Source organism: Musa acuminata, chromosome BXJ3-3 (assembly GCF_036884655.1).
Source record: "Musa acuminata AAA Group cultivar baxijiao chromosome BXJ3-3, Cavendish_Baxijiao_AAA, whole genome shotgun sequence".
Taxonomy (NCBI): Eukaryota; Viridiplantae; Streptophyta; class Magnoliopsida; order Zingiberales; family Musaceae; genus Musa; species Musa acuminata.
This window is the reverse complement of record NC_088351.1, coordinates 38628245-38655297: the sequence shown is the minus strand read 5'-3', so window position 1 is coordinate 38655297 and position 27053 is coordinate 38628245. Positions and strand designations below refer to the sequence as shown.

The 27053-nt window shown below is 40.7% G+C and overlaps 5 protein-coding genes across 11 annotated transcripts; 1 reads left to right on the top strand and 4 right to left on the bottom strand.

Annotated features, from left to right (window-relative positions):
• Positions 1-91: 91 nt before the first annotated feature.
• On the bottom strand, positions 92-6090 carry LOC103979876 (WRKY transcription factor SUSIBA2). Its single transcript, XM_009396110.3, has 6 exons — positions 5730-6090; positions 4307-4501; positions 3116-3656; positions 2864-3029; positions 2616-2774; positions 92-792 (listed from the first exon to the last, which is right to left on the bottom strand). The coding sequence occupies exons 1-6, from the start codon at positions 6036-6038 to the stop codon at positions 243-245; spliced, it is 1920 nt and encodes a 639-aa protein (XP_009394385.2). The 5' UTR covers positions 6039-6090; the 3' UTR covers positions 92-242.
• A 401-nt stretch (positions 6091-6491) lies between these two features.
• LOC103979875 (thymidine kinase-like) lies at positions 6492-9309 on the bottom strand. Its single transcript, XM_018823337.2, has 4 exons — positions 8621-9309; positions 8393-8537; positions 7107-7228; positions 6492-6903 (listed from the first exon to the last, which is right to left on the bottom strand). The coding sequence occupies exons 1-4, from the start codon at positions 8953-8955 to the stop codon at positions 6642-6644; spliced, it is 864 nt and encodes a 287-aa protein (XP_018678882.2). The 5' UTR covers positions 8956-9309; the 3' UTR covers positions 6492-6641.
• On the bottom strand, positions 7107-11610 carry LOC103979874 (U-box domain-containing protein 4-like). Of its 3 annotated transcripts, none has more exons than XM_065143330.1 (3): positions 9712-11610; positions 9548-9630; positions 7107-7228 (listed from the first exon to the last, which is right to left on the bottom strand). In XM_065143330.1, exons 1-2 carry the CDS (start codon positions 10993-10995, stop codon positions 9589-9591), a joined length of 1326 nt encoding a protein of 441 aa, XP_064999402.1. In that variant the 5' UTR covers positions 10996-11610; the 3' UTR covers positions 7107-7228; positions 9548-9588. The 3 variants fall into 3 exon arrangements, with proteins under 3 accessions (XP_064999402.1, XP_064999403.1, XP_009394383.2); XM_065143331.1 differs by lacking the exon at positions 7107-7228 and adding an exon at positions 8815-8833; XM_009396108.3 differs by lacking the exon at positions 7107-7228 and having other exon boundaries at positions 9437-9630.
• Positions 11611-11872: 262 nt separating this feature from the next.
• LOC135633631 (cysteine proteinase inhibitor 1-like) lies at positions 11873-12690 on the bottom strand. The gene is made up of 2 exons (XM_065143332.1): positions 12555-12690; positions 11873-12467 (listed from the first exon to the last, which is right to left on the bottom strand). The coding sequence occupies exons 1-2, from the start codon at positions 12623-12625 to the stop codon at positions 12041-12043; spliced, it is 498 nt and encodes a 165-aa protein (XP_064999404.1). The 5' UTR covers positions 12626-12690; the 3' UTR covers positions 11873-12040.
• On the top strand, positions 12593-27011 carry LOC135633627 (uncharacterized). 5 transcript variants are annotated; one of them, XM_065143322.1, is made up of 13 exons: positions 12593-12757; positions 13052-13547; positions 16393-16460; positions 18049-18132; positions 18245-18538; positions 21128-21267; positions 22512-22599; positions 23059-23241; positions 23489-23650; positions 25200-25393; positions 26080-26230; positions 26349-26508; positions 26812-27011. In XM_065143322.1, exons 1-13 carry the CDS (start codon positions 12593-12595, stop codon positions 26874-26876), a joined length of 2250 nt encoding a protein of 749 aa, XP_064999394.1. In that variant the 3' UTR covers positions 26877-27011. The 5 variants fall into 5 exon arrangements, with proteins under 5 accessions (XP_064999394.1, XP_064999395.1, XP_064999396.1 ...); XM_065143324.1 differs by lacking the exons at positions 12593-12757; positions 16393-16460 and adding an exon at positions 15437-15548 and having other exon boundaries at positions 13408-13547; XM_065143325.1 differs by lacking the exon at positions 12593-12757 and having other exon boundaries at positions 13496-13547; positions 16393-16464.
• The last annotated feature ends 42 nt before the right edge of the window (positions 27012-27053 follow it).

The following is a 27053-nucleotide window of genomic DNA, read 5'->3' as shown; positions in this document are numbered from 1 at the left end:
CAAGGAGTTATCTGACCTGCCTCTGAAAAAATTCGGTACATCGATTCATAGCTTAAGAGATCTGACAGCAAAAGAACTGCTCACTTGGTGCTTAGAAGAAGATCCAGTGGTGTATATTTGCAGGATATAGCAATGTAGTAGACAAATAAAGAGGTCATCGTAGAACATGGTTTGCCAGAAAATAACATACAATCTTTATTTTGACATAAAACGTTAAAGATACCTTGAATTGCATGCAGTTCTCATGGACCCATCACTAAATTTCCTGCGGCCGAATAGTACATATCAGATGACATAGGTGTTGCCTTAAATGTAAATCCCTCACCCTTGTCTTCTCCGGACGGATAGATTCTAGTGCGTGAACTTCCATGGAAATTTGACAATGGAGTTGTTTGAATCGCCAGGTTACCAGAATCAACACATTGTGGTTGGTGGTGCTGAATTTGGAAGTTTTCCAAACATTGCTGCTTTTCATTCGTGATCTCACTTTGAACGGGGCTGATGCCAACACCAAGGTCAAGGCTGATTGCGTTGCTCTCCATTTGAATGAAGGGGTGGGTGAAGTGTCTCATCCTCATCATACCATTCAGAGCAGCTGAAGCATGGATGCTCAGAGAATTGTCACCATCTGTGACCATTGATGCAGATGCCTCATGGTTGGCAGTCTTTGCTGCAGGTACATCATGATTATGCTTGCCCTCATATGTGGTAATTACCGCCTTTGGATCATGCGATGCCCTCTCAACATGTTTCCTAACAGGGCAGCCAGCACTGGTGCACTTGTAGTAACTCCTGTAGATCAACGAGGCACAGAGTAATAAATACCATAGATCTACCAGTAAAGCAAGTTAAAATCTACCGAGGACTGCCACGAGGCAAATCAAACAACACATTAAGGTTCATTTCTTTTTATTGCCCAACAGTATGTAAGAGATCATAATATGTCTCAGATAAGTTAGTAACACATTAGTAAAAAGATAGTACCCGAGGAAACAAAGAACAGCACATATGTTAACCTACATCATGGTAAGTTGGACTGTTCAAGTACTGTGTGGATGTTGTATATACAAACTGATAACTAAAGATTTATCATGAGAATCAACACCAATCCAAGATGATCCAAATGCTACGACGGTGGATACTGTTTATAATATATTAGCTTGTTCCCCTATTACCTATCTTGAGTGTATTTATATGTCCACTCAATAGTTGATTTGTCTATGATATATTTTGGCATTTAATGAAAGGACAGTGGAAGACTGAAGAAAATAGGCTACTAACTGATGAGCGCCCCAATATTTAAGAATCACAGTTACAGTTTTGGATATCATGTTGCAACAAGGATTGCATGTGCTAATCATGCGTGCCTTGCTGGCATGGGCCCGTATGCTTACATGGGAGCATGCCAGACGAGAAAAAACTTGGCATGGTGCCTGTGCCATTCAACAAGGCCTTGTGCCTAGATGCTTGGATTGCATTCCATGGCATGGAGGTGTTGCCACAACCTATATGCGTTATGCCTGTCAGAATGGACACCACCAGCATGACTTAGCATTAATATATTCCAATACTTTCCAAGCACATCATGTGTCAGATCATGCCAATTGGCATGGAAATCCTTGGTAACCACTAACCAGAATGTAATCGTGACAGAAAATCAAAAACCATTGTTGAGAAAGATAAAGGATACAACTAAATGTAGAGACTGCAAAAAAGCAGGTACCCCACCCCCCCAACCCGGCCAACCTATGTGCAAGTCAAAATTAACAATTGCCATCTTCTGCAAATGAAATCTAATAGGTAACAGGAACAAGGTTTTATATGCTTCCTCTCCCTTGAAAAAATCTACACTAGTGTAGGAGTTCAATCATACCAGGAGATATGATGAAGAAAATATTCATAGATTAAAACGCTAAACCCTAAGCAATATTTTGCAGAAAAAGTAGCTGGCATGGTACTAAAGTCTTTTGTAGTTTATTGAAACGCCAGCTTCTACGCTTTAACACATCGGTTGGAGATGACATCCTTCATTAACTACCTCCAAGATATTTCATCCTAGCAGCCATCTAAATATTCTTCTGCTAACAATTATACAGTCAAAAGAATATGAAATAATGAAACTAAGATAAAGTAGTTTATCTTTCTTAAATAGGATAAATATAAATTCCAAGACAATTAAGTGCTCAGTTTCATGTGGAAATTAGAAAGGAAAAGTTGCAAAGAACTCGAACAAGAAGTATAGAAACTTGCTAGTCTCTCTGAGTCTCGGACCAGACATACCATACTGCCACAGAGGACCAGACATAAAAAAAAAATAGTAAGCTTGAAAAACCTAGGACACTATATTCCAAAGAACTATGAAAAGCTGTTTTATATCCAATCATCAGCAGGAGACTAGATAAACCAACATTAAAAGAAACATCAGGAGACTGGATAAACAAACACAAAAGCAGAAACAAAAAATTAACACACGTGAATCGTGCTGCAAAACTGTAATAGCTTTCTTTTATATCTTGAACTATTTGTCAAAGGGTCACAAGCAAAGCAAAACAAATGCAGACAAGAAAAGAAATATAGTCAGTGAAAAAACAAAATGCATCTAAAATGAACCTTACCTTGGATTAGGATTCCCTTTAACTACTTTCTGCCCATACTTCCGCCAACGATACCCATCATCCAAGATATCAACTTCGCTCAAAGTTTGCACAACGACACGTGGTTCATGGTTCAGTTTGCCAATTGAAGCAGCATCGTTGTTATTAATTTCTATCTTCCTGATTATAGATATTACAAGATCAAGTAATTAGTTAACATGATTGCCTCTTACATGTGGACTTTGGACTCTTGCAATAAAAAAGGGCACCTGCGCTTTGACTCCAGATCAGCATCTCCAGCAACCTCATCACGATTATCGGATTGCCCACAACCAACTTTAACATCATTTTCACTGATCGATGCAGGAGACAACTCAGTAGTACTATTACGATCAGCCTGATTATATGTGGGGCCAGGTGCACTTGTTGACTCATCTGGAAATTTTAGGCATCAGTATGAAAGAAGGGTAAGTAAAAGATTATCGAAGAGGAGGTGATTTCCATTCATGAAAATCTCTTACCTTCAGCACTCATCAAAGAAGAAAAGTTATCAGTTTTCTCCTCTTCTTGGCAGGAGAGAATTGCACCAGCTGCTAAACGGCGATTAGGATGTGGCTTAGGATGATCATGCTTACCTATGTAAATGATTCCAGTGATCTGTCCATCATGAGAACGTTCTATTTGCTTCTTCATCTCACAGTTGGGATGGGTGCATTTGTAATAGCTCCGAGGATATTCACTACCTTTAACATGTTTCTGGCCATACTTTCGCCAGTTATAACCGTCTTCTGCAGATTTTTCAAGTAAACTTGATGGTGTAGGTTCACTAGGATCAGACTGAGACATCTGTGAGCTTTGCTCTGAACATTTTGTCAGTTGTAAATCACCAGAAGCTGCTTCAGCCGGTAGGCTAGATCGCAAATTGGATACTTTGGTAGTTGAATTTGGAGCTGATGCCAATGGAGCTAATTCATTGTTGCAGGTAATGCAGTTCCAATCTTGAGATCGACTTTGATACTGCACGGGAGGCTCTTGCACTGCTTGGATTATGCCTACAGAACCCTATAATGAACAATATACTATGTCACGAAAAATACAACCAATGATCATATGTAATGTAGGCAGGTTCATATGCATTAACTAAAGCAGGTTCTTTAATTGAAAAACAAGGCAACTGAAAAATGTGAAACCACATTTATATTTGACATGTTATTATGTAAGAAAATCAGGCGGGTGTAATTAACATTCTCATTAAGCAATTCCATTAATTCTAGGTGTGAATTACTTAGAGGAGTCATTGTAGAACACAATTTTTTTTGTTAAAATAAAAGCACAGTCAAGGTGCAAAACAAATTATCTCTTAATCTCTTCTATTCTATTCATATAATTTGCATACTCTAAGATCCGATGAATTGCTCTCTTTATTCACATCTCTATTTCTAATTAATTAAGTAGTGAAGACCAGACCGGCTAATGTCTAGTCAGTCATCTTATTTCAATCCAATCATCTGAATGGTGATCGTTATTGATGCCTTTACCAATCTTAAATAGGCTCGAGAAAATAAAGTTATACTGTTACCTCTCTCACACTCGCAATCACACTTCACAGGATGTTATTTACACACAGACACAAAGTGAGAATGTCAAAGAAAAAGAGAATAAATACCACCAACATGCATTATCTATTTACCTAAAACAAGATTGGAAATTACCAAAGATCTTAATGAAGATAGGCCTAGATTATACGATGCTGGGACATGGGGTTTGAACTCAAAATCTCCAGAATTCCCTCCATCATATGCACTAACATCTGAAGCATCCTTCGCAGAAGATAATGTGTACGAACAAACAGTTTTGTCTATAACAGAGGACAAATTGAGAGTTCCAGTAGTTGGAGAAGGCTCCGCCTGCACCAAAGAATGCAAAAGTTAAAAAAACAAATTCAATAATTATATCTTCATGTTTGAAGCATAAATACAGGGAGATATTCATTAAAAAAGAGAGCAAAAGATGCAAGCTTCATGCCCCATGTTCTGCTGCATGAATAATCACAAAAATAGTAGCATAGACCTTGTTCATCCAAATAAAACAAAAGAAAGATTTTCACGAGGAAACACAAATACACAATATATATGCTAGGTATTTGAGAAGATATTTCGAAAGAAAAGTGGCACAATACCATATGGCTAGTTGGTTCAGGCTCAGGATCAACCTAAGAGCTCTTTTTCATACATAAAGCAGTCAAAACTGCATTTAAGATAATTAGAAAATTGCATCCAGGTTACAGTCAACCAAAAGAAATTCTCAGAATCATAAATGTGATAATCACTTTTTTTTTTCTGCTCGAGTAAAAGAAACCTAAAACTGCATCACTATGTCAATTAAAACTGAAAATTAATTCCTATTAATAGCCACCAGAAAAACGCATGAGAGTAAGCACTCACCTTACAGCTTACCACTAATCTTTAACTAGAATTCTTAGGAGTAGCACTAATATTCTGATGCCTCAATTGATCCCTATAAGCAGAAAAAAACTGAAAAACTCGGAAAAAGATGGGTTTGGAAGCACAAGTCCATCAGAATAGGGACACATGGAGATTTTTTAGAGTAAGACAGATGCCCAACAACAAAGATGGCGTCTTTATATAATTTCATGTCGCAGATAACGACATAAAGGTGAAGAAACAGAATCTTTATAAAGTGAGAATAAGAATTTATTTAAAGGCCATGGATAATGTGGTTCTACCAACTTCACTTGATCAAGATTCAATTAAAAAGAAGAGACACTCTCGCTTGAAGAGTAAGTTGTTGAACTTGATAGAACTAAAACTAACTACAGACCTACTTACGCGATGCACATAAATTCAGAACACTTCCATGTCCACGAATGAAGAAATTTTAGATGATTAGTACAAAAATTTCTATCTCGTACACTTGAGGAATAATAATTATATACCGAAACGAAAAAAAGGTTTTTCGATCTACCAAACAAAAAGCTCACGAAATAAGCAACTGGTGAGAAAAGCGTCCTCATTTCGCAACCGAGTATCGACCACGTCAGAGAGATGCGACAAATGCAGAGAAATCGATGGAGCAAAGCAAAAAGGAGACGAAGCAAGTACAGAGATCTCGCACCTTCATGTTGGTGAGGAGGACGGGAGACTCGAGGAGCGCGGAGGGGCTAAACCCCGGGGGAATCGTAAGGCAAGGTGCCCGCGTGATCGGGAGCCGAGCCGGCGGCATAGACTTGTACCTCGCTCCGTTCGCCCCGGCGAGAGCCGAAACCCCAGGATCCGGCCTCCCCACCCTCCCGGACATCTCTTCCCTCTTCCATCCACCGCTTCCGGCGCCACAACCCTCGAACGGCATCTCCGGCGCCGGCCGACCGCCCGCGGCCCCTCTGCCTCCGAGATCTCCGTCAGACAGCTCCGGATTCCCCACCATTTCTGGATCCAACAGTGAGTCAAGAGCAGAGAGAGAGCGAGAGAGAAAGAAAGCAAAGAAACGAACGGAAAGGGCCGATGGGCTTGGGATTTAGTAGGTGGCACGAGGGGTAGTTTGGGTAATAAATCACTTTTCAGCTACTCATTAAGTAGTGTGACGCGGTTGACTTGGAAGCATCATCAATTAGATGCGCTCCTAAAATAACCAAAATACCACTGTCGGGATTTTTGAAATCGACGGCTGGCTCGTGATCCCCCGAAATCACCGTTACAGCCCTACGCGAAGCCCAACGAAAGACACACGAGCAGCACGTGACACGCGGTCGCGTGACCTCAGAAACATGGACTCACTATTACGAACTGTCTTAAGAATGCGTTTCCTAGCTATTCTGGCTGGAGATCGCTAACACAAATGCTTGTGGCTTTAAGGTGTTTGATAAAAGGTCAACAAGAATTAAATCAAATCGAGCAAGCTAACACTTTTATAGGTGTTACTATTTCTACCCTTCAATTCTGCCACAGTTGTAGTGCACTGAGCAGCAATTTGAGATGTTACGATCTTGACAATCCAACCATACAATAGCGATTGCTAAATCGAAGCAACTCACATGACTTCACTTTGAGCCAGGGTTGAACTCCGGACAGCCAATATAGTCCTTGTAGCTTCAATAGCAACCTGCCCATCGACATAGTGTTGTCTACAGACGGGCATGTAAACATCAGCTCCACCAACGAGCTCAGTTTGTGTTTCATTGGTCTTCCTGAGGGTGAAGAAAGCCCGCCTACCACAAATCTCACACCGTGCCGTCAGCTTAGTCACAGAATCAGCTAGCGGAACGATATCAAGCACCGAGCCAAAACTCCTTCTGTCAATGTTAATTCGTTTGCACCTTTGTCAGAGAATGAAGAAAATCCAGCCAAATCTCCAATGAGATGTATAGACTATTAGAACATTGAAAATTGTTTATACCGAGATCAGAGCATGTAAATGAAATGGTCAATTCGCATCATGCTCTTCTAACCTCTTTAAAGAGACATGGAACATCATTAGTAAATGTTGGTAAATCACCTTAAGTAGTCGCCATCCAGGCCTGCAACGACGACAATCTTCCCGTCATGATCTGCCGCATTGCAGCAGAAGTCATAGAGATCTTCAAAGAATTGGGCTTCATCAATTCCTATCACGTTCAACTACCATGACATAGCATCAGCAACAGAATTAGACATGTACAATAAGGACCTTCACTATGGTGTTTGATCAGTCATTCCACATATATGCATGTACAAAGAAATCCAGATCATTATGCTTGCTAGCTAGTCAAGCAGCATGGTGTTTAGAATCTCATTCTTAAAAAGAGACATCAAGTAAACATTAGCTCGTCCATATCTAAATGGTTTAATATGTTGTCATGATTTACATAAATAATTAAGATAGAGGGATCCTACAAATTTTTAGACAGATTAGTGAATAATATTTAAGGAATGAAGGAAAGGAAGACAAGTGTGTGTGTGTGTGTATGCAACCTTGCAGCAGTCAGCCAAAATTACATGCAGCAGACTCAAATAGCAGAAACATATGTTTGCCAAAAAGAAAACTTAATAGAAATCAGTAGCTACCAAAGTTGCCAACATCATCTATATAATAAGAGCAATAGGTTGTGTTGTAAAAGTGAAAAACATGGACAAAAGAATGGTACAACCTTAAGCTATACAAAAATGTCAACATGAGCATAACATTAAGCAAATACTAAAAATGATTGCATTTGCACATAGAGAAAGAAAACAATGATACTCATCATTAGTTATAAAAGAATCATATTTCATATGGCAACTCCAATATATCATCTTTCAAAAAGACAACCATGGTTTTTTATTACAAAATCCACCAAAAATAGAAAAATCAGCATAGAACAGCAAACCAAGGAGGACCAACTGCTAATCCTCACTGATGCAGCATTGATGCTGGTCTACTTCATATACACAGGTACTTTGTAGTTTCTTTTAGAGGCAATTACATTCTAATTCATAAGGAAGTGCACTTTTAAGACAGACCATCAGCCAGACAATCATGTAACCACGCTAGTATTGTCCACTGGGTTATACATATATGCTGTACTGGATTTCGTCAAACATAACAAGAGCAAAACCCATAACACGAGACAGATAATTAAGCTGCTCAGAGTTTTGCATGAAGCAACTTTAATTAGCCTAGACAACATGATTTGACTTAGCTTGCACAAAATAAACAGCGTCAGCTTCATATGTGACTCGACCGTAATGGCTGGAAGATTGATACTGACAAACATATTTCCAAGCACTTTATTGGCAAAACAAAGCGCATAAACTTCTCTGTACCTTATCATAGGCTTCAGTTCCTAATTTATCTCGGAACGACGAAAGCTCCGAAAGAGCAAAGCATGGCATTTTCATCCCATCGTGTGTGACCACGGAATCCAATCCATACCTTGTATCCTTGTCGGATTTAACCATCGCCACAGATCTGCTTCGGGAGGGGGAGAAAAGCGCATGTTTTAGAGGAACAATACACGACCGTTGATGGAAAGCGAAAATTTGAAGCCAAACCTTCCGCAGTCCACCTCGTCCTGCATCCTGCGGAGGAGGGCGGTGGTCTTTCCGGCGAACATGGGGCCCAGGATCACGTGAATCTCGCCGAACGGCGACGGTGACTCCATCGGCAGCGGATCGTGGGCGGCGAGGACGGCGACGGCGGGGCACGAACTGGAGGAACGGAATGGGGATCGAGCAAGGCAGAGGGGCGGCGGCTGAGCCCTGGACCTGAGTAACGGGGAGGATTGTATCAAGGGGAGGAGGTGGGGAGGCGGGGAGTGGAAGGAAGAGGGGAATGGTAAGAGGCGGGATCGCATCGCCATGATAATTATTGAGCGCATCGAGTTCATGATTTGGAGTAAGATTTTGGTGGGGAGAGAAGTTGTGGGGATTTGAAGCGTCGGGGGAAAAGGGAGGGAAGAATTGGGGGTTTAGGGTTTTTTTTTTTGGAGGGAAAGTAGTCTGAAGTATCTTTTCTATTTATATATCAATTATTGTTATTATCACGTTATTATCAATTATTATTCGTGATTAGTGATTTCGAAGCACAGGACCGGCCCAATTGTATCATCATCATTTTAATGCCATCGCCATCAGATACCCTGTTGTTAGTGTGATTGTTTGGATGTGATTGAGTTTTTGTATCGTGCATGTGATGATGATGACTCAGATTGATGTCTTAGTGCCCACGTTCTGTTCTTAATTGTAGTGGAATTCGTAACGGTGGCAATTGGAATGTAATGATTGAGATTTTAGTGCTCGTCCATTCAATTACATGGGCCATATCTAACTTACTAAACACGCTAATAAATACATCTTCACACTCGCACATTACAATAAATAAATATATCTATATAGTTATTTAAGGTAGAGAAGAATACACATGCACATACACAAAGGGTAACTTGGTAATATTCGCTGTCACTACCAAATAAACGTTACCTGGCCGTGGCCGTGGCCGTGGCCGGCGTAGTCCCACCTTCCTACCGCTGCTGCTCTCGCAAGTACCCGAGGAGGATCTCCGCCTGTAGAGGAGAAATGGCTTTAGGAAAGGAAGTATCTCCTAAGAGCGCACTCGACGAGAAGAAGGCCCGGTGATTCCTTACCTTGTGCTTGGACCGAGAGGAGCCGGAGTATGAGAGCGCCACTAGCGGCGGGATGGCGCCTTCGCGGATGAGGAGCCCTCGGTTGCGGGTGCTGTCGGCGCAGAGCTGGAGCAGCGCCTGCACGGCGAACTCCTTCCCCCTCGTCGGTCCCGCCTCCATCGCCTCCACGAGTACTGGGATCGCTCCGGCCTCCACCATCGCCTCCCTTCCCTCCGGTATCGCTGCCAGAGTCCCGAGCACCACCAGCGCCTTTTCTGCTGTGCCCCCGCAGCGCTCCCCCACCAGCTCCACCAGCAGCGGCACCGCCCCCGCGCTCACCGCCCGCTCCTTGTTCCGCGGAGTTGAGCACAGCTTGTACAGCGTCGTCAGCGCGTCCTTCTTCCCCCGGGTCGTGCCGTCCATAAGCAGCGCCACCAGCTGCGGGATCGCCCCGCACGCCCCGATCGTCGCTCGGTTCTCCTCGATCGTCGACAGGCTGAGCAATGCGCACGCCGCGTTCTGCTTGGTTACCGCCGTCCCCGTCCGCAGCGCGTACACCAACGGCTTGATCGCTCCCGCCGCCGTGATGGGCCCCTTGTTGGCTTCCTCCAGCGAAATGTTAAGCATCGCGGTCACCGCGCTTTCCTGGGTCGCCGGGTCGGTGCTCTTTAGGAGCGGCACCAGCGCAGGGATCGCCCCCGACGCCCCGATAAGCGCTCTGAAGTCCGACCGGTGCTTCGCCAAGAGCCGTATCCCCGCTGCCGCCGCGAGTTGAGTCTCCGGCGATGAGGACCCCATGCCCTCCACGCACGCCCTCACAGCCGGTTTCACGCTCTCGAGCGAAGCGCTTTCGAGTGCCTCGGACGACGATGATAACGAGCCAAACCCTAGTCCGAGGGCCTCGAGGTCGCCCGGTCCGGGCACCGCGGGGCTTAGCGGCCCCTTCGTCGGGGGGATGGACGCCAGCCGTTGGAGCTCGCCGGAGATATCGTAGCTGATGCTGGAGCAGTCGGAGAAATCTCGCGAGAGCTCGAGAAGCTCAGCCATCGAGTTGGCGGAAGAGGCGGCGGACTTGGAATCGGAGGGCAAGAGTGGCCCGACGGCGAGCTCCCGGAGCTGGAAGTCGACGACGGAGTCCGTCAAATTCTCCGAGACAGCAGCGGAGCGCGCCGCCAGTGGAGTGTCGGGGGGCGGGTCATCCCGGAACAAGTTGGAACGAATGGTGCGCATGGACCGGCCCAGCGACCTCTGGATCCTGGCGGCGGAGGCGGAGGGACTCCGGGAGGAATCGGCGAGCGAGACCATGGCGATGGACGACGAATCCTACGCAGCTCGATGGACCTCGAAAAAGGGAAACGAATCCGAATCGCAAAGAACGCGTACTGCTCCAAGTCGAAGATCAACGGAGCGGACGGCCGCTTCGATCGATCGGTTGGCGAGCCTTGTCGCGTTCTCTCTCCTTTGGAGCGTAGCCAAAAAGGGGGTGGGGGGTGAAGACGGTGCGTTTGTGGTTGGACGGATGAGCGACGCGGGGGCACCGGAGGGGACGGTTAGGATCCCGGACGCCGAACAGCCTCTATTTTATCCTGCCTGCCTGCGCGCGCTTCACAGTGTGCAGTCCGCGGCCGCCGAGTACAGCTGGAAACAGATGCCGGGTCCATATGAGAGATAGCAATTTGGCTGCTACGTGGCGATGGGTTAAGGCCGGCCTGCACCGAAATAGGCCAAAGCCCAACAAATCTCAATTATTATGTTCGGATCTCGCCTTATTTTCAATCAAATTTCATCAAACCGGGTTCGATCCAACCGGATTGATGCCACGCACCGCGGAGCGGATTAAAATTATCAGGTTAACTCAATGTGGCAGTAGAACAAACATGCGGGCATAAATGCAACCACCATCTGCAGATTGTGGAATACGCAACAGCGACGGGCAACCACCAGTCAAACCTGTGAGCCCACATCTACAGCAAATGCAACAATCTCCGGACTGGAAGATGCGTCTCCCTCAGGACCACAGCCACAAGCAGTCGAGGCCAACTCAGATATTTCGATTACATACTGCTCAACTTCATCGGCAATTGAACTTCGAACAGGCATTAACACAAGCATCATCTGGGCATTATGGATCGCAGTTAATGGCGGAGCACAAGACGAAGAGCCATCTCGAACAGATCCAACGAGAAGAAGGGAACCAGAATACATTTCTTACGATATATTACTCCCTCACACACTATTCAACATCACAGGAGCAATAGAACATGAGACGTAGTGATCGAGATCTTATTGGCTTTATTGATCGGAGAAGATCGACGACACAAGTACGGCGACTCGTAGGTGCGCTTATTATTTAGCTGTTGACCAGCTTCTTGAAGGAGGTGAGCTGCCGGAACTTCTCCCACGGCTTCTCCCACACCACAGCCTCATACTTCGCCGACGAGCCGCTCCCGTCGCTCGCGCTCAGCACGAGGCGGTAGTTCGTCCCCGACACCACCTGGGTCTCGCCCTTCGCCACCTTGCCAAGGGCGAGGGCGGAGTTCGCCTGCTTGTTGTGCTCGGAGACGGCGAACTGGGCGATCTCTTGAACGTGGGGGTCGTTGACGTCCTTGATCGGCGTCCAGCCGCCGAGAGCCTTGCCAGAAGACGCGGCGGCGGGAGCGGGCAGGACGGCGCCGAGGAGGACGAGGAGGAGGACAGGGAGGGCGAGAAAGCAAGGACGACGAGGGGATCTCATGGTGGGCGCCGGTGCACGTCGGAGTTCGGCGCTTTGTTCGAGTCTGCAGGCGAGGAGGTTATAAGAGACGTGAGAGGAGGTGGGGGAATGGCGTTTGCTGATAAGATTAGGTAGAGGGAGTGGCAGATACCTACTGGTGACGGAGCGCAATATGGAAATGGGGCGGGCATGCAAAGCAATTGCGTCGAATCGACGCGGCATTCTCTTAAAAGGAAAAAGAAGGAAAGAGCGGAAAAAGGAGGCGTGGGAATCCGAAACCGCGGCACCGTCGGTAACGCCGGGACGGTAATGTCACCTTCACTCGGGCCGCATCCAACCACATGCGCGAAAACGGTAACTCATACCTATCGAACGCAGCGTGCACTAATATTTCATTAATGTTTAATTAAAAAAATATTTTTCATTTTTCATTTTTTTTGTGTGTGAAGATTAACAGATATTTTAACATGATTCAACCTTATATTATTCTTATAAGAACATAATTAGTGCGACTTGACTTAATCGAACTAATTATGATTTTAATGAATCTGGAAAATGAGATATTATTTATTTGTTTTATTTTGTGTATTTTTGGAATATGATTTCATTCCTCGTATTTTTCTGATGGACTCCGTTGTAAATATCAAGACTTCGGTGAGGCGAAAAAGGACAATAGCATTATATCAAGAGTCGGCGCCAGTCGTTGTTGTCCTCCCGCTTCCCATCGAGAGGATAACACGCCGCTTCCTCTTTCCTTGGACTCCCCCATCGACGACGATGGCGTCGCTTTCGCTCGCCGGTCTTCTTCCCGCGACTCCCTCGGTCTCTGCTTCTCGCTCGTTCCTTTTCCGTCCAGTCCCTTGCAAAAGCCCTTCGGCATGCCCCTTGCTGCAATTTCCTTCTCCGAATTCGAGCCCCATTCGCGGTAGACTCTTCTGGCGGTGCGCGTCCCGGCGGCGGCTCGACGGCGTGTCCAGCGAGGAAGAAGACGTGGAAGAATGGGACGAAGAGGAGGACTGGGAAATAGAGGAGGAGGAGGAGGAGGAGGATGATCTCTCTTCTCTCGACCTCAAATCGATGGAGGAAGAGGCGATTGATGCTGTCAGACAGTACTCCCAATCTTTATCCACCGAATTGGGCTTCGGTATCGGTTCTTTCTCTTTTATAAGTTTTCCTGAAACCTTCTTCTTGAGTAACTCTCGCGTTCTTCGCTCGTCTGATACCAAGATTAGGAAGTGTTCCGGAACTACAATTCTTGAAATGTTTTAGTGCGTACGAGCGGCACAAGCAGAATGTTAATTAGGTTTGGGGTTTTGCTGTGGGTTCTTTCTCTTCTATCAGAATTTCCCTGAACTTGGAACCTTCTCCCTGAAGAAATATTGTGTTCTTAAGGTTATTTTTTCTGATACCAAAATTAAAAAGAATCCTGGAAGTACAATTCTTGAAACTTTTTATTGCGTTCTTGAGTTTAAAGAGGGTGAACCCAAAGCACTCACAAATTAGAAACTAGGTTAGGGGTTTGGCTGTGGGAACTTGACTAGCCTTCTAGACATAGTTCAATTTGGTATCGGTTCTTTCTCTTTGATCAAGATTTCCACTAATCTTGAAACCTTCTTCTTGATGAAATCTCTTGTTCGTAACTTATTCTTTCCTGGTACCAAAATTAAGAAAAATCTGGAAGTATAATTCTTGAAACGTTTTAAGGGGTTTCCAAGCTAAGAGAGGGTGAACTGGAAAAATGAGTGCACGCAATAGAAGTTAGTTCAGGGGTTTGGCTAATTTCCCCTATTCTTGAAACCTTCTTCTTGAAAAACTTCTCAAGTTCTTAACTTATTTTTTCTGATCCTGAAATCATCTGGAAGTACAATTCTCGAAATGTTTCTATGCGTTCCAAGCTAAGAGGGTGGACTGTGATCACACACATTTGATCCTTCTGTCTTCCTTCTTTCCTTCTCTTCATTTTTTTCTGTCAGTAGATCCTTCCTTTCGCTTTTGATTTGGAGAGGATGAGAAAGATATCATATACTCTAATGCAGTGAATTTGGGGAAAACAGAACATGAGTGGCATTGATGGCAAAAGAAGAAAAGGGGGCAGAGGCAGAGAGGGAAATGATGAGAAAGTGCACCACTGAGGGCAGCGGCGAGAGAGCGAGAGGGATAGGGTGGCAATCAGGGGAGAGACAGATGAGTTCTCCTTCGTCCTGACACTGAAAAGGCTGCCATGTTCTCAATTGTAATTAACTGAAAATCATAAATGAAGGTATTTCAGTCATTATTTGAACGTGATGACCCATTACTCTACTAGATTGGCCAGGGGTCTGGTTCCCAGTTTATCATATTTGACTGGTTGGTCTGGTCCAGTTCTATTAGACTATGCTTCCAAATTTTTTAGTGAAAACTTTGGAAATCCCAATGCTCTTTCATTCTTGATAATGTTTCTCTTTTGCAACAATTTCCTTATTCCTTACATTATAATTTTTACAATAACGTTAGAATGCACAGATGTGATTTAATGGTTCACCCTAAGCTAAACTATGTATGTCTAATTCCTTAATGTTTCTCCTGACATTTAGTAATTAATGTTTGATGTCATGCTTCTTTTTTGACAATGTAATTGAACAAAATAGCACATTTATTTGGGAACTTTTAGACTATCATGTGTTACTATCTTGGAAGTAATTTGCCTATTCTTTTGGCATGCAATCCATACTCCTGTGTCTCTTTTCCCATGACCTGGGTCAATGTTTCAATACTAATTAAGGAGAAAAAAGATGAAAGGCAAGGAGGAATAAGCTTTTGATGTAGCAGAAGATCTGTAGAAAATAGAATGATCTACATATAGCATGTTAATCTTGTGTCAGTTGTAGCATGTTTTTGTTTATGATGTGTGGCATGGTTGTGGCATCTTGTCATTAACATTCCTAGTCACATGACAAATTACCTAAGCAGAGAAATTGCATCTGTGTCCTTCAGTATCAACCAATATAGACACATGCTTAACACCCATATTCTATGCCATCGTGCATTATGCAGTACACCATGCTAGTATGTTCAACGTTGGCTGGCATATGTTGTGAAGAATGTGCCACATTAGCAGCTTATTGATAGTTACCTGGATTTGTTGCACACTATGATGATAAGTCAGGTACAGTACTGCTGAATAATAATCTTTGCATTCAAACATGAAGTATTTGTAATTATTGTACTCTAGTTTATTATGGTTGTATAGCAATATGGAAATGACCCCTGTCCGCAACTAACAAATTATCTATTACAGAGTAATTTGAAAGCCGTGAAACTGTACTAGTCAAAAACACATCAAAATGATTGGAAATGGGAATTAAACTGTTGTTGGAAAAATATGTATCCAATATGTGTTGAAAGTCATGAATTTTCCTATTTTCGATCTTCTACACCAAGTAAATGCCGGGATCTCTTTGAATTTACTAACAAAAGTTATGTCAAGTTGTCAACTTTTATAAAGGCTAAAATTCATTAGCTATATTTAGCAAGGAAGAGATTGGCTAAAATCTGTCTTCACCTGCAACCATTTGAACCCTCCATATCTCACGGTTTAAGTCAGACCTGACAATTGTCGGAGGTCGACTCAAGAATCATCTCAACTACCCGACAGTATGGGTTCGATTCATGATCTTTCTTGTAGTACTTGATCTGTATTCTTTTAATTACTGTGTGAAAGTTATCCTTCAGTATCAGGCACCCGTGAAAACACCCTTGACAGATCCAAACACCAAAAGATATGCTGCTTATGCATAATATAGGCATGTCCAGGGTCATGATAGTTCCGACTTGCAAATGTTGCTTTTGATAAGTCAACTAAGCTTTCAGCAAGATTATAATCATCAATATCAATATTTGAAGAATCTACTTGTTCTCTTATTAAGCTTCTATGCTGTTTGTGCTTTTATATTAATCTATTTAGTTTTCAGCTTGTAGTTGTTGAATAAATATTTTTTTGATACTTGTAGAGGATGAGGTCAGTGAGAGGAAGCATGCAAGTGAGAAGCAGAAGTTAAAGAAGAGTTCTAGCAAACATGTCAGTATGTTTCTGTAACATGGACTAGAAGATTCATGTAGCATTTGAGTTATTGGATTCTTATATTTTATACCCGAAGTTCTGGAGCAAATCCTATGATCAGAGCAACATTAGATCTGGAACCTTCGGTAGTTGAAGATTGGATTGGCAAATTGTATGTGCAGAAATATAGATAATTATTTTTCACACACGACAAAGCAAATAAAAGGAAAAAAAAGAACTATATAAGCAAACAAGTTTTTTTCTCAGCAATATGCAGAGATGCGTCTAATTTTTAAACTTGTTATGGGTACTAGTCTCAAAATCTCATGCAACTTCCAACTGATGAAGCAAGAAGACATTCCATTGACACATTCCTATCAAATGGACATACACGATAACATATGCAAAATGCAAATGGATAAGACTTAAGAGCAGCCAAAGGATATGTATCCTTAACTTCATTTGTCTACTATCTCAAATCAGTGTAGTTGAGTAGCTAAAGTCGGTGTGCTTATAGATAACCACATGGATAGTGCATCAGATAAAGAGGAACATCCACAAGTAATTAAGTTTATATTTTATGTAAAAAAGATAATATTTTATATAACATAGATATATACACACTTGTTGGTGCCGATGCATTTCTATTGTTTTTCCCTGGTCCATGATATCTGAACGGTAGGTAGTTAAAACTTAAAACCGAAAAAAAAAACTTTTATGCAGTTGTACTGCTTATCAATATAATATATACTGTATATGGTATCTTTCCAGGAATGGACGAGGAATTATATACATATGAGATATTAGTTGAGATGCAATCATACAAGTGAAACTTAATTTAACCTATGCATATTTTAGTAATTTTATAATGTGCACCAGTCGTGTATTTTATTTAGAAATGACATAGTTGCAAAGAGTAAGTATATACATGGAAATAACATATAATTGACTAAAAAAGAGAACTAAATAAACAAAAAAATATTCAGATATAATGAAACTAAAAATACAATGTTGAGATAATATTTCAAAGATTAAGTATATACATGACATTGCTTAAGTCTCTTTCTTTTTTTCATTGGAGTTGAAAAAAGGTTTTTCTAATTAATGAAAGTCATACAGCCAAAAAGGTTTTGGTGGGATTTTAAGAGTTTTGAATGTGTTTTCTCTGATGCCAATGAGTCATACTTTAATAACATACCTGAGGTATGGATTCAAATTTCAGAGTCTTGGGCTTGTATGGAGTATATCAACTGATACGTGCTGAGCCGGCAGTTGACTTAGACTTACTACCTTACCTGACATGCCTAGTGCTAAAAAAGTTTACATTTTAGGAACTATTAGATCTATATAAATGCACATCACAAAGTAATTTTGACTTTATATCTAGTAGTCTACTGAAAACTCCATGTCATTATTTTATCAAAGCCTTAGCTTAACTATGTTGATACCCTCAGCTTGTTTCTTAGAAAAACTTTTTCATAGGAATAACTTCCTGCGCTCTTTTCTTTATGTGGTTCCTGTTTTTTCATGATTATCCCTTTATCATAAAAAAAACACATGGATGAAGGCATGCTTTATATTGATTCTTCTACTATCTTCAATCCAGATTCCAGACCATCTTCTTCCAAGAGTAACTATTGTTGGAAGACCAAATGTCGGTAAATCAGCATTATTCAATCGGCTTGTGGGGGTACTTCCAATTCATTTACTCCAGCAAGCTCAGTTGTTAAGCACATTTAATTATATATTGTTTCTTGTAGGGATTGGATTTAGTTGTAGTGATATCATAGAGATTTTGACAGGGGAACAGGGCAATTGTTGTTGACGAACCGGGGGTTACCAGAGATCGTTTATATGGAAGATCCTTTTGGGGGGACCATGAGTTTATGGTAGTGGATACTGGTGGAGTTATGACCTTTTCCAGATCACAGATTGATGTTATGGAAGAACTTGCAATTACTACAACTGTTGGTATGGATGGGATTCCTCTTACTGTTAGGGAAGCAGCTGTTGCTAGGATGCCCTCCATGATTGAGAGACAGGCAACTGCTGCAGTGGAGGAAGCAGCTGTGTTAATATTTCTTGTTGATGGCCAGGTTAGCTATATTTGACTTAGTGCTCGATGGATATCTTTTATTTCTTATTTTAATGTTCATCACCATACTTTTTTTTCTGATTGACTGGAGAAGAGCATGTACCTGTGCATAGTTCATTGAAAAAGCCAGTCCCATGTCTTTTGTGCTCTTCACTTCTTGTTTTGCAAAGAAAGAGAAAGTAACTGGTCCACTCCATGCTTTCTACCTTACCACCATGGTCCTATGTTTTGTTGGACTGGTATGTATCCCCAGTCTGATGGCCTGTCGGATTGGCGGCACAGACAGCACCACATGCCTCTCAACACTGTGGATACTCAACTCTTAACAAAATAGTTCTGCTGCACTGACCAACATTCTGTGTGTCGGGACGCTGCCATGTACTACTAGATTTGTACTGGTACAGCTGTAAACCAGCAGGGGTCTGGAACCTGAAGCGTCAAACTATGCTTGCCACGTTCTCATGTATCTGCCCCATTTTCTTCTTTCACCAAATAAGAAAGGAACGGAAAGTGTCTTCCATTACATACTTTGTTCTGTACAACATCAGGGAACTTTACCCAATTGCAGCCTGTACAACATCAAGGAACCATAACTCCCTGAAGAGCTACAGGGAGTTATAATTCCTTAGTTTTATAGTCTGACATTTTCTTGTCTACAATTGATACCTTCCTATATGGAAGCTTGGTTACTCTGAACACTGACCTGTATGATTCCCACTAGCAATGAATGTTTCCTTTGTTTGTTGTATGGAACTAAAGCTGCATGTCCAAATTAACCCACTCAAATGGTGTATCCTACCAAGATTGCAGGAGACACATGATTATTTGATGTATGTCATCAAGATGAATTGGTAGAATGAACTGAGGACATTTTAAAATTTTGTTCAAGCATATAGTGACAATTATTTACTTTTGTGAAGTTGATAACTTGATCTACTCAAGTGAGGGCTCACTGAGTGTTAACATTGTAGCATGGTGTGGCATGTCAGGGAGGCAGAAGAGGTACAAGACCTTGACTACTGTTGTCCAATTAGACCTAACTGGAACTTTCATGTTTCAACTTGACGTGAATGAAAAGTCTGGACTTGTACATATTTGTATAATCAACTTTCTAAGATTTGATCATGGGGCTGTTTGAATTTGCCAATGAGAACTTGCATCTAATTTTTTTTGGTGTTGCATTCGTGACTGCGGCTTATTCATCTAATAAGGTGTTTGAGTGGAAGTGTTGGTAGGAATGCGTGGTAGGAGGACAGGGAAAGGGCTATGTTGGTCAAACCAGGTATCAGGAGGGTTTGGTTTTAGTTGGAAGCAAGTTTCAATTCTCAAAAAAATGTATAGTCTCCACCAGTGTTTGGCATAGTGCTTGATGATGGCATGACATGTCAATTTGTTGGGGTTTTAAAGCTTTTTGGAACAACATTCTCTGTTCTACCTTGCCCTTCTCCTTGACATCCTATGGGCATCTCCAAAGTTGTGGTGAGACTAGGCCATGAATTTGGTGGAGGTGGCGTGAAGGCCTAGAAATCCTTGCAGCTCTGAACAAAAATCCAGAAAAATGGTGGATCAGGGATTTTGTTTTAAGGAAGAGCTGGATCAGGTCGTGGTTCAGTTTGACAGGAAAAATGGTCACCATGGCCCTAAATTTTCTCCAAGCGAATAGAAGCGAGACTAAAAATAGGCAACTAAAAGACTTGCATTTGATGAAATAATCACATTTTCCAGGGAAACCAAACAAAATTTTGGTGACTGAAAAAGAAACTGTCTTCAACATTTTTAACTCATTCCTAAATGATAATATTTCTTTGTAGATATTTTGTCAATTTTCATGCTTTCGTTGTATCCCTAGCCTCCATGTGTTATCCTTAATTCGTCTTGTTTCTTTAAATGTTTCCATACAAAAAATTCATTATGTTTATAGAAGTTTTAACATTTTGATTCTCTCCTAGTTCTTTTATTGTTTAAAACATTTTCTTTTAATCCTTTATCTAAAATAATAGTATTGTGCTTTTCGTTTTTGGCAACAAGGTTTGTGCATCTTCAGTTTCTCTAGATGATTTTTTGCTTTCACTGTGTTTTTTGCAAGCAAATTATCTCAGTTCTTCTGAGTTCTGACTATATATCAACTCTCAAATTACCACAGAGAATTTGTTATATTCCATTTCATTAGTTTATTCATACAAATCTATACTAATTTTTTACTTGTAGCGGTCTATCTGTCCAGAATAATATGTAAACCATAACCAAGTTGCCACCAAATTCTGACACAGACACCTCATGTAAAGCAAATTTAGATTTGATCTCTTATTATTTGAGAGTGAAGTGCGCATGTTGATATCTGTATTAGAGTTTATTTATTGTTGGTGGTGAGACTTGGAGGGCATTTATGAGGTTGTTATGTCCTCTGGAAATGCAACTCCTCTCATGTGTTCTTATGCCCTTCGGAGATCCTTGATCCTTTAAGTTTTGAAGTTTAGATAAACATGATGGTATATACTTCTTGAATCATGTTCGACTGTTTCACGAAGTTTATTTACAGCGTGGATGACTGTTTTATCATTCACTGAGGCTCTTTTGCTGTAATAAACAGGCTGGCCTCGTAGCAGCTGATATGGAAATTGCTGACTGGTTGCGTAAAAATTACTCGGATAAGTGTGTTATCCTTGCCGTAAATAAATGTGAATCTCCACGCAAGGGACTGATGCAAGCATCAGAATTTTGGTCCTTAGGGTAAGATTCATCATCATTTCTGCTCTTTGTTTTGATAAGATGTCCTATGAGAATGAAATAACCATGTGTATAGCAGAATTCTATGGTTACTGAATTCAAGAAATGGTATCATATGATCTTCTGGAAATCAATATTGTTATTCTAATGGCACATGTCAGCATACACTAAAAATACTGTGTTTGAAGGGTATTGGCATGCATCTTGCATGCCCATGTCAGATGTACCAACATATGGCTAGGACACTTTTTTTGTCATGTGCTAACTGGCATATGGGCATGGCTATTTAGCATGAGATGGAATCATATCCTAGTAGAAAGGTGTCATGACATGTACTGATGCCACATTTTGACAATTATTAGTTTTTTCACTTGTGCAATACATGAGGTGGAAAGCCTTCATTTATGAGAGTGATTGCTAGAACCCTAGTAATTCTAGTACTTCCCTTTTCTTTCGTTGTCTGTCCTGTTACTGCTTTCTTGTTTACTCTAATTTTTTTTAATAGCTGAAATCTAAATAATCTGCATGTTTCCTTTATCCGAACTTTTTTTATTAGAATTTACATTAACCATATAGACCATAACCTATCATCATTGAACTCTAACTAGCTCTCCTACAAACCCCTATTGTTTTCTTGCAAGAATGCTATTCTAAATTTAAGCAAATCGAGTTCTCAATCCCAAATATTTGCAGATTTAATTCATCTTGGAAATCCATATCTTCTAGACCAATTAGCCTATGTAATCCATTCTTCATGGAAACACACTAAACGACGAGCTGTTAAGCCTGTCAATAGCTGAAGCAAACAAATAAATGCTCGGGTAGTAACTGATACTTGCAATCAGCCCCTAAACTTGGTGACTTCTTTCTAAAAGCTGAAAAGGAACTCGGTTGGAAGTGAAACCTATTCCTTGATGATTCCAATTGACTCGACTGAAGGATTGCATCCTGTGACTTACAGATTGCATCTTATGACTTGGAGGAAACTCTATTATCTTGAAACTCCAGTTTTCATCATCTCCCTTTACTTTGTTTCTTGTTGCAGTGCACTCATTAATCCTTGAATCTCATGTCTAGAAAACTAGGTATCTTCACAATCTTATTCTTCTTGTTCTGCTTACTTTTCATGAAGTTTGCACATAGCTAATGAATAAAGCAGGCCTATTCTTTCTTTTGCAATGTTTTACTAATAACAATTTGTTCCTACTTTTAGTTTCATGTGCTCATCCTTTTGGGTTATCAATTAGGTTTTCTCCTTTGCCAATATCAGCCATTTCCGGCACTGGAACTGGGGAGCTCCTTGATCTTGTCTGTTCAGAACTGAAAGCTATTGAGGTACATTATTTTAGCTAATGGTTATAAATCTAATTGTGCTACATAATATTATTTTCCTAATTCTATCTTAACTCAATATATTATTTTCCTAATTCTTTCACTTTTGGAGCAATAGACATGATTATCGGTGCACTTAATGATGAATGCATGTATACATGTCACATATGGAGAACATTGAGTGAAAAAATTTAAATCTATTTATGCATAAACAATATTGATTACTTTGGACCTAAGCTGATTTATAGGAAAGATTGCACTATTGTATTCATGATTGGACATGGTTAAATAAGATACCTTGGAGGTGACAAGGGTAGGTGAATTTTTGTTGGTAATTGATTCTGAATGGAATTTCCATCCCTTTTGTATTATATTAGTTCTTTTGTTGAACTGCATAATGTATGCAGTCCAGTTACCTTTGATCTGTTCAGCTGATAGGTATAAATGAATCTTTCTCTGCAGGCCTCAGACAGCAACGAAGAAGAAGAAAACTACATTCCTTCTATTGCTATTGTTGGTAGACCAAATGTTGGGAAAAGTAGCATATTAAATGCATTGGTCGGGGAGGATAGAACAATTGTTAGCCCAATCAGTGGGACAACCCGTGATGCTATAGATACTGAAATTACTGGACCAGATGGACAGGTTTGTTTGTTAAATGTTTTATTGAACTTTATTAGTTGCTAGCAGCTAGTATTTGTATTTGACTTTTAGCTGTGGACACAATGGATTGAGAGCTGCACTATGGCACTGGTACTTTGATATTATTAGTCTTTCATGTCTCAGATGTGCATACCTCTGTCTCAGTCTGATTATATTAGAGTATGCTTTATTGAATAGCCAAAATTCTATCATACCACTGCATAAAAAGTAACTTAACATGGTTTTGCAGAAGTACAGGCTCATTGACACTGCTGGCATCCGAAAAAGAGCAGCAGTAGCATCTGCTGGTAGCACTACTGAGGTATTATCAGTAAATCGGGCATTGCGAGCCATCTGTCGGTCAGATGTGGTAGCTCTTGTTATTGAAGCCATGGCTTGTATTACAGAACAGGTTTTTTTTTTTAACTCTATGCTCTTCGTAACTTGGTTGTCTTGTGAATTTTATGGATGGATCAGTTTTATCCAGATTAATTTTATTGGTTTGAAGGCAGTGTGTATGTGTCCATGCAAATCTTTGCAATTTAAGAAGTATTTCAGTCACTATCAAGGTGAAGTGATATTGGAAGTTGGCAATATGATCCCAGGTCACTTTTTCATGGAAACAGAGTGGTGTGCATTGTGCTTTACCTTGGTGTATCTCATTAAAAAAATGTGACAAGAATATAAGGTAATTTGGAGTTATTAAGCCATGGGAGTTATTAAAAAAATGTTTTCAATCATATGTGCTAGTAAATTTTCCAACGGCTTTTAGGCTTCTAGGCTGTTGCCTATAATATTAAGAAAAATTTTAGAAGGTTGTTACTTGATCCATAAGCTTATAGTGCAAACAAATGGTTGATTTTGTACAAGTCTACTACTCAAAAGATGATTTATTATGCTTCCTCTACATTTGATGTTTATTTCTGGTGGGAATCTGTGATAACTTCAGAGAAGGTTTAAGACAACATACCGAAGAATTTGTTTTCAATTTGCCCATTAAAGTCTTCATGATTAGGAGTAATTTTTTTAAGCTGGGATCATATTGATGGAAAATGTGTTGGCAGTGATCTTATGGGACAATTAGATGAATATTTAGTATGGACTAGTAACATTGATATGCCTGAGATGTTGTGTGCTCTATACATGCCTTGTTGACTTGTAAGGAAAATTGTAGTGCACAGATAAACCCATGTTGGTTCTTGCTTCAGAATCTGCTTACTGCAGTTGGTCATTTCATAGGGCCTTGGTGCAATAGTAAGATTGCTGCATTAGGACCTGCGCACTCACAGATTTGGATCATTAAATTGGCTCCCAGTATCTGCAAGGCAAGGCTGCATAAACCTGAACTTTACAGTGGAGAACTGGAGATAACCTCATACAATGGCTGGTCATGAAACAGTTATCAACTCTTTTTCAAGTAAATACTTTTTAAGAATATATCTTGAACGATAGTTGGATTTTTTTTTTCTTTTGAGAACCAAAGAGTTGAAGCTGCTTCCAACTGAAATAATCAATGGAGTGTACATTCAAGGTTTAAAGCCTAGTGTCTAGTTTTCTTTCGAGGGAATTCCATCAAAAGCTTCAAGCTGGAAACACATTTCTCCCTACAACTTTGAGTTAAAGAATAATATGTAGCATGGCCAGGAAACAGCTATGTCCATTTTTAGTCTATATAAAGGACAAATCTGTATTATATGGACTTGCTTTGCTCCCAAGTCCTTGTCTTAATTAATTGTTTAGGGCATGAACATTTCTGATCTTTTTCATAATTTATATATAAAGGATTATTGGATCTTGGTGAGATCAATTATGGTACTTCATAAGGCCACTATTGCAATTATCTTCCTTTTCTCTGTTACTGAATATTCAGTGCTATGTTGTGATTCGGAGTTTCTGTCATCATTTTATTGGTTTGTGTTATTTAACATTTTCATGCTTACCTCGTTGTTGCTTTTGCGAAGGATGTCAGGATTGCTGAAAGAATTGAGAAAGAAGGAAAAGGTTGTGTCATTGTTGTAAACAAATGGGACACAATACCAAACAAGAATCAACAGACAACAACATACTATGACCAAGATGTAAGGGAAAAGGTCCGATTTCTTGATTGGGCACCAATTGTCTATTCGACCACAATTAGCGGCCACAGTGTGGATAAGTATATATCTGATCTCTTTGGTACACTATTTATTTTTTAATTTGGTAGTCTACTGAAGCGTATGTTTTGAGCTTCAATTTACTGCATGTTTACTTCTTCTCAGGAGCAATGGAGCTAATTTTACATTAAGTTTCTTTAAAAAAAGTTCTTTCAAATAGTAGTTTTAGTCCAAGCAGAGGACTTCATTTTTCATAGAGATGGGTATCCTCAGCTTGCAGTGGACTTCCGTATCAATCCTTGTACTTTGATTTCTTTGGTTAGCGGTTGTATAGTGGGAGGGATCCGTTCACTTCTGTAGGAGAGTGAAAGCTTTGAGGAGCTGTAAGATTATAGAGGGAGGGAGATTGGACTTGTAAGCTGAAAGTTTGTCTTCAGATAAAAACTTTAAACTGCAGGACCTTTTCTATGGAAAATTTGTCATCCCATGAGATCCCATGCGGGAGACTCCTAGGACTCTTTAAACTAATGCCCTAATAGCTAAATAAATTTTGTAAATCATATTTGGCCAAAATAGGAGCCTCAACATGATTGCTCCATAAGGTAGGATCATAAAAATTGTATTAGATGATCACAAAAGAATAATTCCAAAGATGCATGGGAAATATTCTAAAATACTAATTTCTTTGGAAGTAAATGGTAAAATACTAATTTTTTGTATTCTTCTTTGGCTTACCATCACTCTGCAGGATAATTGCTGATGTTGGCATGGTTGAAAAGGAGCGATCTAGAAGGTTAGGTACCTCAATCCTTAATCAGGTGGTGCAGGAAGCTCTGGCCTTCAAACCACCCCCAAGAACAAGAGGTGGCAAACGAGGGCGTGTTTACTACAGCACTCAGGTACACTTGCATTTTGTACACTTGCAGTCAGAAATCCACTTATATAATAAGGCATTCACGGACCTTATTTCCTTTTTTTTATTTTCTTTTAAAAATTGTGCAATTTTTACACTTGCAGGCTGCTATACGACCGCCTACCTTTGTTTTCTTCGTCAATGATGCAAAGCTTTTTCCAGAAACCTACCGGCGCTACATGGAAAAACAGCTAAGGAAGGATGCAGGTTTTCCTGGTACGCCTATTCGACTTTTATGGCGCAGCAGAAGGAGAGGGGATAAAGGTAATGGTACTCAGTAGTAGTATTTGTAGATCAGTCATGTTATGCACTCAGTAGTATTTGTAGATCTGTCCATTTGTGGTGTATTATAACTGTTACAAGGAAGATAAAGCATGATTTGTGGTGTATTATAACTGTTATAAATTGTTGGAGTTGATGATGGAACATGTTGTGTGCATTCCCATGTTAACTCACTGCCTGTTGCATTTTGTACTTACAAAGTCATAAGCTTAGTTGTCTACTACAGTTTAGATGTAAATTTCCTACATGCATACATTTTTTTATGTTTTTTGTATGATTGATTAGGTAAGGCTGGAGACACCAACCCATCGACTTCGAGTGCTGCTGATAAATTTGCGGCTGTAGCGTGACTTGACATCCATTGACGTCCGTTGTGCTCAGAGTTTCAAAATATCCTTCATTTTGTTGTACATAGATGTAGTAGTAGTAGTTATTGAATGGATATTATTTCTTAAAAGGTTCTCGAGTCCTCTTGTATTATTGAATCGTACGTAGCACTCGCTAACCACCATCGAGTGAAAGGCTCT